The 15,712-nt window shown below is 39.3% G+C and overlaps 1 protein-coding gene across 1 annotated transcript; it reads right to left on the minus strand.

Moving 5' to 3' along the window:
- Window positions 1-7,408: 7,408 nt before the first annotated feature.
- snw1 (SNW domain containing 1) lies at window positions 7,409-14,102 on the minus strand. The gene is made up of 14 exons (XM_014984370.2): window positions 14,005-14,102; window positions 13,360-13,513; window positions 13,058-13,219; window positions 12,875-12,970; window positions 12,368-12,474; window positions 11,410-11,514; window positions 11,232-11,301; window positions 11,055-11,120; window positions 10,844-10,960; window positions 10,311-10,452; window positions 10,139-10,241; window positions 8,997-9,114; window positions 8,640-8,803; window positions 7,409-8,288 (listed from the first exon to the last, which is right to left on the minus strand). The coding sequence occupies exons 1-14, from the start codon at window positions 14,016-14,018 to the stop codon at window positions 8,096-8,098; spliced, it is 1,611 nt and encodes a 536-aa protein (XP_014839856.2). The 5' UTR covers window positions 14,019-14,102; the 3' UTR covers window positions 7,409-8,095.
- Between the last annotated feature and the right edge of the window lie 1,610 nt (window positions 14,103-15,712).

The raw sequence follows: 15,712 nt of genomic DNA on the forward strand, positions 1-15,712 counted from the left end.
GGAGTGCTGCTGGCTCCACCGGCTCGGCGGGCATCTCCCCTTCCCGGTGTCAAGGTCAGATGAATGTGGCGCGCGGGGCGCTAGCAGCGCGCGCGCGTGCGCGAGGGCACGAGCACAGCGCGATACAAGAGGTTCATCAATGTGCAGCTCCACTTTCTTGCTTATACAGGCTGTGTAACTGTGTAATAAGAAGAAAAAAGCTGTCAATGTGTGCTGAGAGCATTTTAATTATTAGCTCTTGTTCTCAGAAACAAGCTTTCTTCAAGTTATGGAACCTTTTTTTTTTTTTTTTTTTGCCTTTTTTTTTTTTTTTTGCTTTCATCGATTGGGAAATTAATGACCGCCCCCTCTTCAAATTGGAATGGAAAGTGATGGGACTACCGGTGCTGATGGGAGTTCATTTTCTTTCCCAGCAGCACCCTGAATAGGCTGTCCAATTTGGAAAAAGCCCAAACAGAGAGGAGGGAATAGTATCTCCGACAAGCCGCCTGCTGATATAAAGAGGCCCTGACTGACTGGCTGCTGTTGCTGCTGCTGCTGGCTCCCTCTATCTTACTCTCAGCTAATGCAGTTTTTGGCACTCGCACAGATCCTGTGCACAAGCACCATTTGCAGAGACAAAACCCAGGCTGCAGTTGCCCACAACAGCATCTTGCCATTTCTCCGTGCCTGTCCCTCCTTTTATTTATTTATTTATTTATTTATTTATTTATTTATTTTTATTTTTATGCAAATTCGATGGTGCCGAGGAGCTCCAGACTCCTGGAATCACCTTCAGGCGACAGAGAGTTAGTCTCACATTCGGATTCTTTTTGTGTTGGTGGTGCCATCTAGTGGCGAAAAGGGTCATTTTTTGAATGGTTGACTCTTTATATAAGTAGCCCCAAGGGTAAATAAACATTGCACTATTAGGTCTTTCTCTTTAATCCGTATGAATTTCTAAACGCAATGTCTTGCGATTCATAAAGTGAATCCCAAAAATGAGCAACAGAGACCCAACTGTGTACAATATTTAATCCTGTTTGCTTCTTACCAAAACATTGTCATCAACTCTCATGAAGGTCTGATTTGTATTTGAGCAAAAACAGCTCCAATGATGCAGAACGTAAATGGTTAAATTCAATCAGCAAATAAAAGGCAATAGAGTTCAGAGGACAGTAGTAACAAAAATAAGAAGCAAAAGTAGATCAACAAATTACCTACATTTACAAATTACCTGTTTGCCATTTAAAAAAAAATGCAAACAGGCACAATTTAGTTTTTAAAAAAATATTTTACCTCAAGCAAGTCTTATATTTTTCAATCATTGTCATTAAGTCTAATAAAGCTCTGACTACAAATTAGCAAAAACAGCTCCCTGATGCAGATCATCATATATTTTTTTTATTTTCATAGCTCTGAAAATCTTTGGAAAAATTACAAAAACACATTAAAAGGAAGCGTCTGTCTGTGTTGGACATCAAATCCTCCATTTTCCCGAGGCTACACAGCTCCCCTTCTTAACCTTCAAGACTTTCTGGGTCTTTACAGAGTTCATTTCGACTTCTTGAGCCAGACAATACCTCTCTACTAGTCCATTTTGCCCAGGTCAGAGTCAAGGTCAGACACCGCTGCTGGAAACTCTGGAGAAGCAAGCTTAAGGTCAGAGTAAGCTTTAAAGGAGCAGTTAGGAAGTAAGTCCTCATGTGATGAGAATTCCTAATTGCCCACAGGATACGAGCGTGTCTATGGATAGCTCTTCAACACATTGCAAAAGCATTCAACTTTAAATGTATTTTATTGGGATTTTATGTGATTTGGCAATCTATCCCTGATTTAAACTTTCAACTCTGTTCAATAACTTTAGATGGATGGATGGATGGATGGACGGACGGACGGACGGACGAACGGACGGACGGATGGGCTGTAACAAACAGTGAAAACGTTAAAGCGGTACAAAGGCACTGTATGGGTTGGCCGTTTATTCCTGATCACTCCATCAGCCATCCATAAACCCAAATGGGAACAAGCAGGTAAAACAGATGGATGAAACTTTGAAAAGCCTGAAAAATTGTTACAAAAAAACCAACTCAATTCAGTTCAGTGGCAGTTAGAAATAAGCAGGCAGCGTAGCAGCACACAGTGGCTCCCCACACCTGCCCACTGGATTTCTGAATATTGTTCCCAATATACCCAAAATCCCATCCATGTAATTCGGACTGATTCCGCTGATCAAACACCTGCAGATGGGGACAGCTCCGGCGTTCTCTGTGAAAGCTTTTTCGACAGCTAAATGAAAACAGACTTTCAGTCATTTAAGAGCCTCTGTCTGCCCGTGAAAAAAAAAGAAACAATGTGACACATGGCAACAAAGCTGTATTTGTTAGATCAGGTGGACGACTAGGTAAATAAAGTACTACAAAGACATTGCCTTTCTTTATCAGACGTGCTTTGTCTGACGCAGTAAACATCCTCCAGAGTGTCCCTGTAACTGTGTTTGCGTGAATACTGCGCATCATAATGTGTGTATGTTCCATCATTAGACAGGGAGTTCACAGTCTGGTGGCCCACTTTGAGCTGTTTTCATTGTTTTTCATTTTCTCTCCATGAGAACAATCAAATATTTAGCTTTCTCATTGATGGTTTGTTTTGCTTTTTTTTTATTTAAGTTATTCTGTTCTCTTGCCAGCACTTACCTGCAGTAATTATGATATGAATATTTTTAAAGCAGACAGGAGCTCAGCGTTTGAGAAACAGATGCCCTAAAGCCAAGAGGTACAAGAAGTAAATCTCCTATTTCCCACAGATAATCAGTGGATGAGAATAGAAGTAGATGTCTTCTGTGTTGCTCAGGAACGTTCCTAGAGATGAAGTTCTCCAGATAAACGCACCGTGGTCTGTGTGCAAAATAGTTCAGGATCCAGAAAACCAATCCTGAATGCAACTCTGCTGTCTTCGTCTTCTTCCACAAACATCCCCGGCTCGACGTTTTCGCTTTGGAAGTCGAAATACACAATCCTCAAAGATGTAGTGAAAGATGACGCCACCCATGTTGTCTGTGGATACATGAGTCACAAGAATTAGACACTTGCATCATAAGCACACCGAGGCATGCATTTAGTGATGAACAGGTATGGCAGGGGCATTTACTAAAGTTGAAATACTTGTACTTTTTTTACCCAGTTTCAAGATTTTGGCAAGGACAATAAAAACGAAGCAGGGTGACTTATACTGCAAAGCTAAAGAGCATGGCAGAGCTGCGAAACACATCAACAAATGGCATTTTCCAAGATGTCAAGATATTGTGAGAAATAGGAAAAATATAATGGATGAAATATGATTGTTTGAAACATTTTGTATGACAAAAACGCTACAAAAAAAGGAGAATTTTACAAGAGGACAAGAGGTGTTGTGTTACCAAGTACAAAAAAAAGGTTTTTACAGGTCTATGCAGTAAAAGATGAAGGTTTAGAGACTCTGTGTCACCAAACAAGCTTAAATGTATTTACTGTCAGTATTTGGGAATTAAATCATGCTTGATTAAAGCAACATTTACAGTCTCATTTCTCAATTTAAAAGTACCCTTTTGAATAAACGTGAAAACTGATTGATTGGCATTTTTTTGTAACAATTTATACCAGTTTGGAAAAGTTAAAGTTTTATCTTCTTCCACCATTACCTCAGACGACTTCCCTGCGATGGCTTAGATTACGCTTTGAAAAATTTTGCCTTCTCTGTAGGCCGGTACGTGTGAATCACCCCATCCTGTGTTTTGAAGTGAGAAACGGCACAGTGAGCAAGTTTTAATAAATTCAAATAAAAATTGTGTGACTGGTGGGGGCGGGGGGGAATGAGATGCCATGTGTTTCATCTGCACTTGGGGGGGGGAAACGTAGGGATCACCAGCAGCTCTTCAAAGCTCTGCCAACCACAAGAAACTCAGAGACCACAGAGCAGGGCTGAGGTCAGCAGTGACACACAATCTGCAAAGATTTTTGACTTTAATTGTTAACCTAACCCTAACTTTATTATGATGAATTTCATGTTACTTAAAAGGCCTGAGTAAATGTGACACAAACAGGGGTTTGAATGAAAATGTGCAAGGCACAGCATTGATGGGGCCACAAATACAAACATATATGTTTAAAATAAAGCTTCTTGAGGACGCCACTTACTTAAAAAAGCATGATTTATTACACTGCACTGCTCATATAGTCTTTAATTTTACTGATATTTATTGATACCAGTATCACTTATTGATACTTTTTACTGATTTATTAATACTTTTTACTGATGAGCAAAAATAACATATTATTGTTTTGTAACTTTAAATTGATGCTTTTTGCTGATATTTATTGATACGTTTTTTACTGGTATTTATTGATACTTCTTAGTGATATTTATTGATGCTCTTGCGGGAAAAAGCAATGGAAAAAATAGCAAAAATAAAATTTTAGTTTTTTTTGAGACTTTAACCGAAATTTATCGAAACACCGCTGAATCGAAATTCATATCATGATTAGACATTTTTCACGATAAGTGATAAAAGATATCACAGGCGCCAACTCTGGGTAACTGCAGCTGAGCCTGTTGCTTGTTTGCCTTCTTAAAACGCTTTCATTTGGAAGTGTTTGATTAAAAAAAAAAAAAAAGTGGACAGTTGCACGTGTATGTCACACTTTTCAGATTTATTTTTGGAAAAAAATAAGTAAAAATAGAAACAAACATTTAGCTGAGTTTCTACTCGTCAGCTATATAAAAGCCAGATAAAAATCCATTCCAAGGGGTGTGAAAACTTCTGTAAAGCCCTGTTATCTGTAGAAAACAAAACAAAACAAAAATGTCCCACCCAAATCTGCTCACATCTACTTCCGTCGCTGTGATTTGCTGTTAGGCACATCTTCCCTTATCCAGCCAGGGCCTCATGCTGATGACCATGAAAATAGTTTTCCTCCTTGTCTCGGTCTGACCTTTAGCTGATGAATGTATCCTATTAAGTGCTGATTTTCAGATAAAAGACAATTAGCCTTCACAGTGGCCTCTATCCTTCATGTCCACAAATCCTGCTTCACAGTATAAACTAAATGTTATATGTACCTGTTGGGGATTTAAAAAAAAAAAAAAAAAAAAAAAGTTAATCTGCAACGCTTTTTGCTTGAGGAATATGAAACAAATCTTGCTCTATCGCATCTAAATTTAAATCCCAACATTACCTGTCAGCCAGAATGAAAACAACCAGGGACCAACTTTTGCTGGAGAAACACGCCGGGTGTCATTAATGGTGATGCAGCAAAAAGGGTTCCACACAGAGAGGAAGAACACAGCAACGCATCACGATGATTGGGTTTATTAAAAGCTTTCTGGTCCTCCACCAAGGCCGTGTGATTGATCTCCCTTGACGTGTCCTTTTACCCCGTGTCACATTAATAAACTATCTGTCTGACTGACAGACTGCTCGCTCTTCAGACAGGGAGAGGAGAGAGCAGGGAAGGAAGGAGGGAAGGAAGATGAAATGAGAGGACCTCCGAATGAAAGCCTTTCGCTGAAGGAAAGTCTTTTTTTTTTTTTTTGCTCGTTGCCACCGATGGAGAAGTCCAAGTGGAGATATCCATTGCATTCATCATATCAGAAGAGTCTATTAGGGTGACGTTACACAGCTCTTCTCTTCCACGACAAAACTCACTTTGTGAGCTTTTATCCCCTCCAATACTCCAGTGATCTTAAACAGCTCGGAGTGTCCTTCAGGCTGTGTTACCCAGAGCAATGCAGGCTCTGCTGCCCCTCAGGATGAGACTACTCTGAATTATATCATGGTGGGGATTTCTTTGTGCTTTCTTTATGCAGAACTGATCATCAGGAGCAATTGGTGATTCTTATGTTGCAAATTGCTGAAGGCAAAAAAACAAAACAAAAAAAAAACTCTCAACTTCTCTCAAGACAAGGGTTACGGTCGTGACCCAAACTTAAAGGAATTCATTTTTTGTAAAATAAATATTTTTTGGATTCTTTTTTTTTATTTTTAATACATACGATGCACAATGGGGGGAGGACAATATTTTTTTTTTGCACTTCATAATTATGTATGACTTTTTTTACACATCTCTTATGAAAGGAAAGGGATATCGACAGTTTGAAAGGACACAGAGTTCAAGGCGTATGAACATTTTTCAAGGCTTTATGTGTGACTGGCATGTCTGATTTTCATATTTATTGATATCTACTGGCCATTTACAGAGATGCAGATGCACTTTAGTTATTCACTATGCAAGTTAAAGCAGAGAAGAATTAAACTATGTTCACACACATTCAATCTTAATTGAACTGTGTGTGATTGATGCTTATACAGCAACTGTGAACTGTGTACCTGAACTCACCATGTCACCCACACGTCGCCTCCCAATTCCACACGGTTTGAGGCTATTGTTACTCAGCTGCTGCTTAAAGAGAGCCAATAAAACACAGCAGCTAATTTCCAAACACTGGCACTGAAGTAAACATCAATCTTTGACGCCTAACAGCCGTCTGCAGCCCGACAGAGGCGTGACGAGAGAGACGGCTCGGTGCGCAGTCTCCAGTCCGCTGGGCTGCGTAATACCACGGCGATGGCTTTCCAAAAAGCATGGAGAAAATAAAAGTGTCAGGCAGCATGAATCATAGTTAATTAGAATTAATTGAGCCAGCCGTAGTCTAATCATCACATAAATCGTGGAGCCTGATTCTTTTTTCCTTTCTTGCAAAAAAAACAAAACAAAATTCCAACTCCTTACGAGACGTAATCGATGGCTTCTGTGAAGCATTTAATAATCCGTGTTAATGAGCTGCAGAACACAGGAAATGAGCAGAATAATGAGAAGCTGATATGAGCAACTAATCACTCGTATTCAAATAATCCGATGGCTGATGTGTTATATGAACAGGGTTTCTGCTAGTTTCGCAAACTCAAAATAAAGGCTTTTTAAGCCCGTTATGAAATTTAAAAGCTGAGTGGCAACAGAAATGTACAAGAGATGATAAATTGGTGATAAACTTGCACTTTACTCGAATGTAAAAAAAAAAAAAAAAAAAAGTTAGCTAACTAGCTATTACATGTATATTAGTAGCTAGCTACTGGTAACATCAGCTGATAATGCAACAAAGATCTCTACATGTGACTCAAACTTTAACTTGATAGAAAAGTCCAAGAAAAAAAAACTTACACAATTGAGGTGACAAAATTTAAGACTTGTGATTTATGTATTTAAAGCCAACTAGCACTTTTTAAATGAATTTAAGACAATTTAAGGCCTACGTTTTAGATACGTTAAGACTTCATAAGGACACGCAGCTAACCTGATTAAGGTTTTCCGCTATGAAATTTTTAAAAATCGGCGTCAAAGTCCAAATAACGAGAAAAGTCGACTTTACTAAACAAAGCAAAGGGAACCAAACGTTAACACAATATGCATTTTATTCCAGTGCTATCAATGTACAGCATTTATAAAGCTTGTTCCTCTAGATAGTGATAGAAACCTGCTGGGCAGTGATCAAGCAGATACTTTTAAATAAAACACAGGAAAATGATGAAGGGAAGAAAGAGAAAGGAACGAAGCTAAACAAATTGACAGCAACAGATTTTGCTAAGTTTCATGTAAAAAAAAAAAAAAATAAATAAAAAAAAAAGAGAGATCTGGACAATATTTCCAAAGAAAATTTACAGAAATGATCTGAAGTAACACTGGCTTTAATTACAGGCTTCCAAAAGTTTCGCTCCGTAGGTTTTATGTTTACCCTGTCCAATCATCACTGCTCAAAAGACTAAAAAGAGTCGTGTTAACGACACCAGAGGGAGAAAAAAATAAATCTTATATAGTACAACGTTTTGAGGCACAGAGAATCTGATTACCTCTCATCCAATATGCTGTTTCCAGACTTTCCTCAGAGATACGGAGTAAAATAACTGTCAGAAAGATGTATGCACGATTGTAACGTTCATATTTCGATGTCAATAACAGTTGTATTCGCACACCAGGGGAGATTTCATAGACCTTTATAACACTTGAACTGACATAAATGTTACAATCAAGCACACATAATTTTTGACAACAATCGTATTCCGTAGAGTACGATGACTGGCTTCTCATTCCTTTCTGCGTTTCTTGTCGTGGTAGTCGTCCTTGGAGCGGTTGCTGGTGGACGGCCTCTTGGAGCCGCCGTGCTGTTTGGCCTGCTCCAGAAATTTATCCAGACCGAAGGGATCCTCTTCAAACTGCACAGGCCCTTCACGCCTCTGCCCGTGGTCCGAGCCGGAGAACTCTTTGTCTGGAGCGAATCTGACACACACACAGAGAAAAAAAAGGAAAAATATATATATGTATATATTTTTTTTTAAGTCAGCAGAATGCACAGTGAAGTATTTCTCATTAAAGAAATAATGAAAAAGTTAAACAATCCTGAGAATTGTTGGAAAGTTTCAGTTGCTTTTGTTATCAATAAGAAATTTTTATTGTTTTTTTCATCGCTTGATTAAATTTAATTTGCTTATTCTTAAAGAAAAACACTAAAATGATTTATTCTTATTAGAATCTCTGGTGAAGGGCTTAGTGGGTGCAGAGAAAGAAAAATGAGTTGCCTCCTAGCAATAAGCAGTAAAAAAAAAATACAAAAAAAATAAAAAAGGCTACCTGTTGTTCTGCATAAGAGAGTCGAAGTCGTCCGCGTAGGCGTCTTTGTCGACGCTCTTGGTGGGTCTGTAGATGTTGGAGGCCATGTCTCTGCCGCTGCGGAACGGCTGGTCGTACACGTTGTAGGTCTCATCTTCTCCACCAGCAAAACCACTGTCCATGCCCTTTAAAAAAAAAAAAAAAAGAGAGAGAGAGAGAGAAAATGATAGAATATAAACATTTTACAAATTAATTTATGCTCGATTTCAATTTTAACAGGAAGGGAAAGTAGAATTAGTTTTTTTTTGGCACGAAAAAGGGTGCAAATCGTCAACGTGAGGCTGAATTCATGCAGTTTAAGTGTTTATTCGCTCCAACCTTGCTCTGGTTGAAGAGTCGCTGGTCGTACTGAGCTTCGCTGGAGGTACGAGGGTTGGGCTTGCCCAGAGCGATGAGCTCGCTGACGTCTCTGTCCTGATCTCTCTGGAGCTTCGATCTGAGGGGGAAACACACAAGAGATGAAACATTTATGTCAGAGGGTCCAATATGCATCTAGAGTCCAATCTGAACACTCCCTTGCAAACTGCAGCCCTTTTCTCCGGTTAGCCTCCCCGATTAGTAGCTTTCTGATGCCTATTCAGCTGTTCGGTCCCAATCTCTAGAATTCCCTTCACATATAGTGAGTGGAAAAGCTCTAACTTTTTCTTAAATGCAGTGTCAAGTTCTACTGTTGTTTTCTTTGACTTGATGTCACCAAAAGTGACCACCCACTGCAGTCATCCACCCTTTATTTTCAAACACATTTCTTCCTCGAACACAATGGTTCATCACTCCTTCCAGTTTTTAAGAAATGTTGAACAGTTTCTGCATCTCCCTGGATGGTGTTTTTTATTTCTGCCTGCCAGGCATTTTTCACAGATTAAACAATCTCCCAAACATGCATTAAAATTTTTTTATTTTTTTTTTATGAGGGAGCAACATAACATGATGTAGAATTACAAAACCAGGGCCGATTTGACATAATACTGTCCCTTTAATAAATAAGATACTCATTGCGAGAGTTATCATTACAAAGCCAGAAGCTTGGTTGCTCTCTGAGGATTTTCTTATGTACTTTTTTGCTAAAAAGAGAAGAAACCAGCAGAAGGAAGAGCTACAAAAAGCTCTTTTTGAAGTGTAAACATTCTGCGTGCTTTTTAATCTCGACTGTCCTCCAGCAAACAGTATTTTCAGATTGAACTCATGAGCTTCCCTGTGAATTTCACTTCCTCTACCTGTCCAGGGACTCCTACTCCCCTCCCCATCACCAAACAAGCTGACAGAGCAAATGGATTCCTAACACACACACACTGATCATGCATAAAACCTACAGATATGGAAGTGCTACAGCGCTGTGTTTGATCCTTCACCGACACCGCTGTGTGATTTCAGCAGGATGCGGAGTGTTTCAGTGAATGAGAGTCTGTGCGGAACAGAGAAGATGATTTCGCACGCTGTGTGTTTAGAGTGTTTTCCAGCACCTCTTATCGGGAGCCGCCCTGGAAATGTTCCTGTCGTGCTGCCGGTCTTTCCTCCTGTCGTGGCGGATCATGTCACGCTCCCTGGCCTCGCTGTCCTCGCCGCCTGAGGAGAAGATTAAGGAGTGAGAAAACGTCCCGTTGGCGCGAGTCGAGCCGCGGTTCAGGTACCCACCTTTGTCGCCGTGGCTCTTGATCCCGGCCCTCTGGTCTCGGGCCATCTGAGCCAGCTCCCTCAGCTTCTCCTCCTTCTTCTCCTTCTCCTTTTGAGCCATCTTCTTCTCCACCTGCGCTCGCATCTCCACCGCTTCTCTGGCCTGATCGCGACATCGGCGTTAACATTTGCTCACTGCATATAGAGGCACCTGGCGAAACTATTCACACCCACCGAACTTTATTTTACACTTTGCTGTGCTGCGATCACAAGCTTTAATGTACTTCATTGGGATTTAGTGATAATACCAGCTCAAATATTTTTTTTATGATCATTTGCCATAAAAAAAACTTACACTACATGCTGCGTTTTTGCCTAATATTTTACATGGGGGTGAAAAAAATGTAAACAGTTGAAAAATTGCCAAACTACGTCCCCGTTTGTGGTTGTAACATGACCAAATACGAAAAATTCAAGGGGTTATGAATAGCTTTGAAAGGCCCTGTACATTTTTTAAACAACATTTACAATTTGTCACTTTTAATACACGTCACCTTTCTGTCTGCAATATAGAGAGCCTCGGCAAGCTTGGCAAAGTTCTCGTTAATGTGAACTGTTTGCAGACCCCTTCCATCAGCAGCCAGTCGTTTGTCTAGTGGGATGGTGTAGCCCTGAAGGAAAACATCAAATTAGCAGGAAAAGATAAAGAACAATACAATAAAACACTCTCAGTGTCAGTATGAATGAGGGAAGAGAAGGCATTACCTTTGCGTTCTTCCAGTTGGAGATGCACGGAGGAATCTTCCACTCCTGCTGCTCTTTGACCGTCATCTGGAACAAAGAGGGAGAACTGTCCCAAAACAATCCTACTTTGATTCATATTTAGACCTGGACGGCTGAAAAGCAGGATGAATCGGGAAGAATATTTCCACTGAATCCTACTTTTCTGCTAGGAGAATGCATGACGGGGGCCGGCGGTGACGGAGGTCCTCTGGGAATCTTCTTGTTGATTCTGAAACACAAATTTATCCAAGTTACATACAGAAATGAAATATTTCCCTTCAGAAACAAAGAGTTGTGCTTTTAAAAGCAACTGAAGCATCTTGTGTGGTGCGCTTACTTAAAGCGAGGAGGCTCCATGGGGTCTTTCTGCATCTCCACCATACGGATCACTCTCTGTTTGGCGCCAGAATTAAAAGCCACTCCCTGCTGGGATGGCGTATATCTGAAAGAGAGGGAGAGAAGCAAACGTTTTATGACAGATGTAAACGCTGGACTTTAAAGGATTCACACGAGTTGGGCTAAATGGAGAATGTTAAACACTGTAACAGCATGAGAGTGTCGAAGCAACAACACGTTGCAGATTTACATTTTAAAGTAAATGCCACAAAAATAAAAATTCTGTAATGTGAAGAGCTTCTAAAGCAATACCAACATGATTTTAATGAAATCCAGACTCATTGGTCAGGACGATTTTGTTTGGAGACTGAGGCTGTTTAAGAAGTTATGAAACTGCAGTCAGAAATATGATTATTTTTGATTGTAATATGCAGCAACAGAGTGCATTAGATTCTTAAAAACAATATGTGAGCCTTTCTGAGCTCAACTTCACTGTGGCTAGAAATCAAGTTTTCTAACTAAAATAATGTTAATAGTGAGCCAGCTTTGATGGGTGTTAAAAACAATAAGTGTTTATTTTAATACAAAAAATTGTGATCACATAAGACATATGTCACCTCTGTCTGCAGAGCAAGCAATATAAAACAAAATGAAGTTTTCTTTAACTTGATTCAGATGCAGTTAGAATGTTGTAATGTTGCTTTGTGAATCCTGATTGGCTAAGAAGACTGACACTAATATCTAATAACTGGTGATAGAATGTCAAAGCTTCATAATGTTTAATGACATGAAATGTGGGGACTGTTAAACGGCGAAAAATGTAATTCAAGAAGATAATTAAGTTTTTCTTAGGTCCACTGCAATCTTAATTAACATTAAATGTTAGTTGCTTTCTTTTTGTTTTTTGTTTTATGACAAATCTAAAGTGTTGCGACTCATCAACCAACTAAAACACAAACCTGATGTACTGTGCAGGGGCCTGCTTGTCCGCAGCTCTTACAGGCATGGCGGCAGCGATCTTTTGAGAAACCTGCTTCTCCAGGGCGGATCGGGTTTTCTCCGTCAGCTAGGAAAAAAAAAAAAAACATAGAACCACGTCAATAAAAGGATAATCCTGTAAATTACCCAGCCACTTAGTGCTTCAATGACAGAAAAACAAACTTGTGTTTAATATTTTAGGGTTTGAAGAATCCAACAGATAGATAAGATTTTTCTTTTTTTTTACTTTTTCTAAGCCTTCACTACCTATTATCAGGTGAAGGAGGACCTATCCTGACCTGGATGACTGAAACTCAGGACAGACGCAATCAATCATCTTTTCTAACATCAGACTTAAATGCTCTTGGAAAAAAAAAATACTTCTATATGCATGAATGACAGAAATGACAAAATTACAACTAAAATATTTGATAGAAACCTGGCTGAAGTTCTTGACAGACAGGTAAAACATGCATATAGCGCCGTACCTCTCTCACAGCCTCCTCATCAGGCCTCTGGAGCTCCTGAGCATTATCTTTTAGAACTTCCTTTGGGAGCAGGTCTGTGTATTTGCTGAAGATCACCTGAAATGATGAAAGACATTTGATTTTGCAACAAATCAGAAGACAATTTGCACAGCAAAATCTGTTAGCAATGGCTAGCTAACAGACCTTATCCTTCCCCTGGCCTTGTCTTGCGATGGCGTCATATTTGATTTTTCCTTCTGCATCCACTTGCACTGCCAGGGCATTGGATGTCTTCTTCTTCCTGCCCATCTCCAGTGGAAACTGGGCCACGTGGATTTCTGGGAAAGCGCCTCCATCTCCAAAATCCTACAAAATATAGATTACTCAAAAGTTTGCAACGACTTCCAAGCGTATAATAAAACTACTGGGTTAGATTAAAGCAGCCGCAACTACAGGCAAGCACAGACAGAAACCTAGTGTCATATCGGACACTCGGAAGTGCGCACCTCAAGCGAGCGGGGCACCCAGCCTTTTCTGTGTCCGTAAGGAGGCGGCTCTCTGCGGGATGCCACCAGTGCGGTGGAGTGGGACTTTTGGGCCCGGAGCTTCTCCTCTGCCTCCAGCTGGTCCTGCGACAGCTGCGTCGGGGCTGGTAAAAAGCTTCACAAACAACACATACCTCCTCAGTTTTACTAATGAAAAGAATAAATAAAACACCCTCGTCAGTTTTACTGTTATATAAAAAGGCTAAAATATTGCATTCAAACAACACCGTTAGCCGCCTGCGACTGTTCCATTTTTTAAGGTGAAGACAAACAAGAGCTATATTTAACCACATTAAATATTGTAATAAATAGCTAAAACCAATGAGCCATCACTCTGTCGAACTAAAACATAGCGTTAAATAGAAATGCATCACTTTTAACCACCTGCTACTGCGTGATGCTAAGCTAATGTTCACGCTAAGCCGTCGTTTTACTCGCTAGCCGCAGCTAAAGCCGATAGCATTAATTAAGTAAAAGAATAGCGGTCATCTGGAATTTTTAAAACCCTACACGTTCTACCAGCATAACGGGGAGCACAAATCAGATCGTAAAGATGACATTTTATTTGCTTATGAAGGCGTAAAGCTCAGTTGTTTCAGGACTCACCTCGTAAGAGACATTTTCCTTTCTTCCTTACCGATTAACTGGGCATGCGCGGTGACGGACTACAACAGGAAATACGAACAGAAAATGTATGGTGTGGCAAAAGGGCCAAAATTCATCAATCAAACAAGACTTTACATTAAAACGTCCATTCCATCCATCCATCATCGTACACCATGAATTAATGGGGTTGCTAGTGGAGCTAGTGCCTATCTTTAGCGGTCAGACGGGGCACACCCTGGACAGGAGTACATTAAAACATGATTATTTAAATGAAATGGAATATACATTCCTATTGTCAGGAAATAAATATATCAATGTAGGAGTTGGTAGTTAGAATTAATATTCGTTATATTGTTAAAGTGTGACTATTTCAATATTGACGGTTATTATTTATTTATTTATTTATTTATTTATTTATTTATTTATTTATTTATTTATTTATTTATTTATTTATCTATCATTATAAGCCCTGTACAACAATGTTACACAAAAGGTGATTATTTGCAGGCAAGCTATTCTAACTAATCAGTATGAATAAGTATTTCATTAGCCACACTGACAGAAATGGAAAATATTAAATAATTAAACAACCACTGATGCCATTGTGCAAAGATTTAAAATACAATCAGTTGATGTTTTGAGTGACACGTTATGCTACATATTTGTATATTTAATCAATCATATGCATATTTTTACAAACATTTCTGTTTTATTTTTTCATGAATAAAAGGTATACCTACAGTCTTTTTAAACTTGCATATAAATGAATATTTATCTTACAAATTAATATGGTTGGATTGCGGCGCTGTTGGGGACAGTATCTGCCTCTCTGTGCCTCTGATTTGTTGTGTTATACAATCCTATGATTGAAAAAAGAACTTTAAGATTTTGTTTGCTTTTTTATATTAAAAAAAGAGAAAATATGTAAATTATGTTTTGAATATTTCACCTTACAATTGTTTCTTACAAGGCTCTATGCCTTAATTTTATACTGTGATAACACTTGGTCTTATTGAGTACATTTTTTGTTTTGTTGATCACACTTGTAAAAAAAAAATCTTACAAGTAAAATCTTTTTTTTTTAACTGATTATTTGTGGAATTATTAATATGTTCACATCAGCTTCCAGTTACTCCGATAATTTCCTGTGCAGTGAGGCTCCTTAAGAAGATGATTTATTCTCTGAAATGCTTCACAGAAGCCATCGATTACATCTTGTAAGGAGTTTAAACTTTTTGCTTTTACAAAGAAAGGACTCTGCAATTTGTATGATGATTAGACTATGGCTGGCTCAATTAATTCCAATTAACTATGATTCATGCTGCCTGACACTTTTATTTTCTCCATGCTTTTTGGAAAGCCATCGCTGTGGTATTATGCAGCCCAGCAGACTGGAGACTGCGCACCGAGCCGTCTCTCTCGTCACGCCTCGGTCGGGCTGCAGACGGCTGTTAGGCGTCAAAGATTGATGTTTACTTCAGTTGCCAGTGTTTGGAATTTAACTGCTGTGTTTTATTGGGTCTCTTTAAGCAGCAGTAGAGAAACAGCAACTTCAAATTGTGTTAACATCGAGAGGCGATGTGTGAGTGACGTGTTGGCACAGTCATGGCCGGGTACTGTGCATTGATTCAGGCACAGCACTCAGCTGATACAGTGTAAACCAAAAGCAGTCCCTCTATAAGGATCAGTCAGGTTTAAAGCCACAGAC

The sequence above is a fragment of the Poecilia mexicana genome, unplaced genomic scaffold (assembly GCF_051168715.1).
Source record: "Poecilia mexicana isolate PSO_F unplaced genomic scaffold, ASM5116871v1 scaffold_21, whole genome shotgun sequence".
NCBI classification, from domain to species: Eukaryota; Metazoa; Chordata; class Actinopteri; order Cyprinodontiformes; family Poeciliidae; genus Poecilia; species Poecilia mexicana.

What these genes read in the sequence shown, in the direction of transcription:
- snw1 (XM_014984370.2), bottom strand. An exon ending in ATGAGGAGGCTGTGAGAGAG is followed by an intron (nt 12,475 to 12,874) that starts GTACGGCGCTAT and finishes TTTTTTTCCTAG; the next exon opens with CTGACGGAGAAAACCCGATC. An exon ending in AGGGCGGCTCCCGATAAGAG is followed by an intron (nt 9,115 to 10,138) that starts GTGCTGGAAAAC and finishes TTTCCCCCTCAG; the next exon opens with ATCGAAGCTCCAGAGAGATC.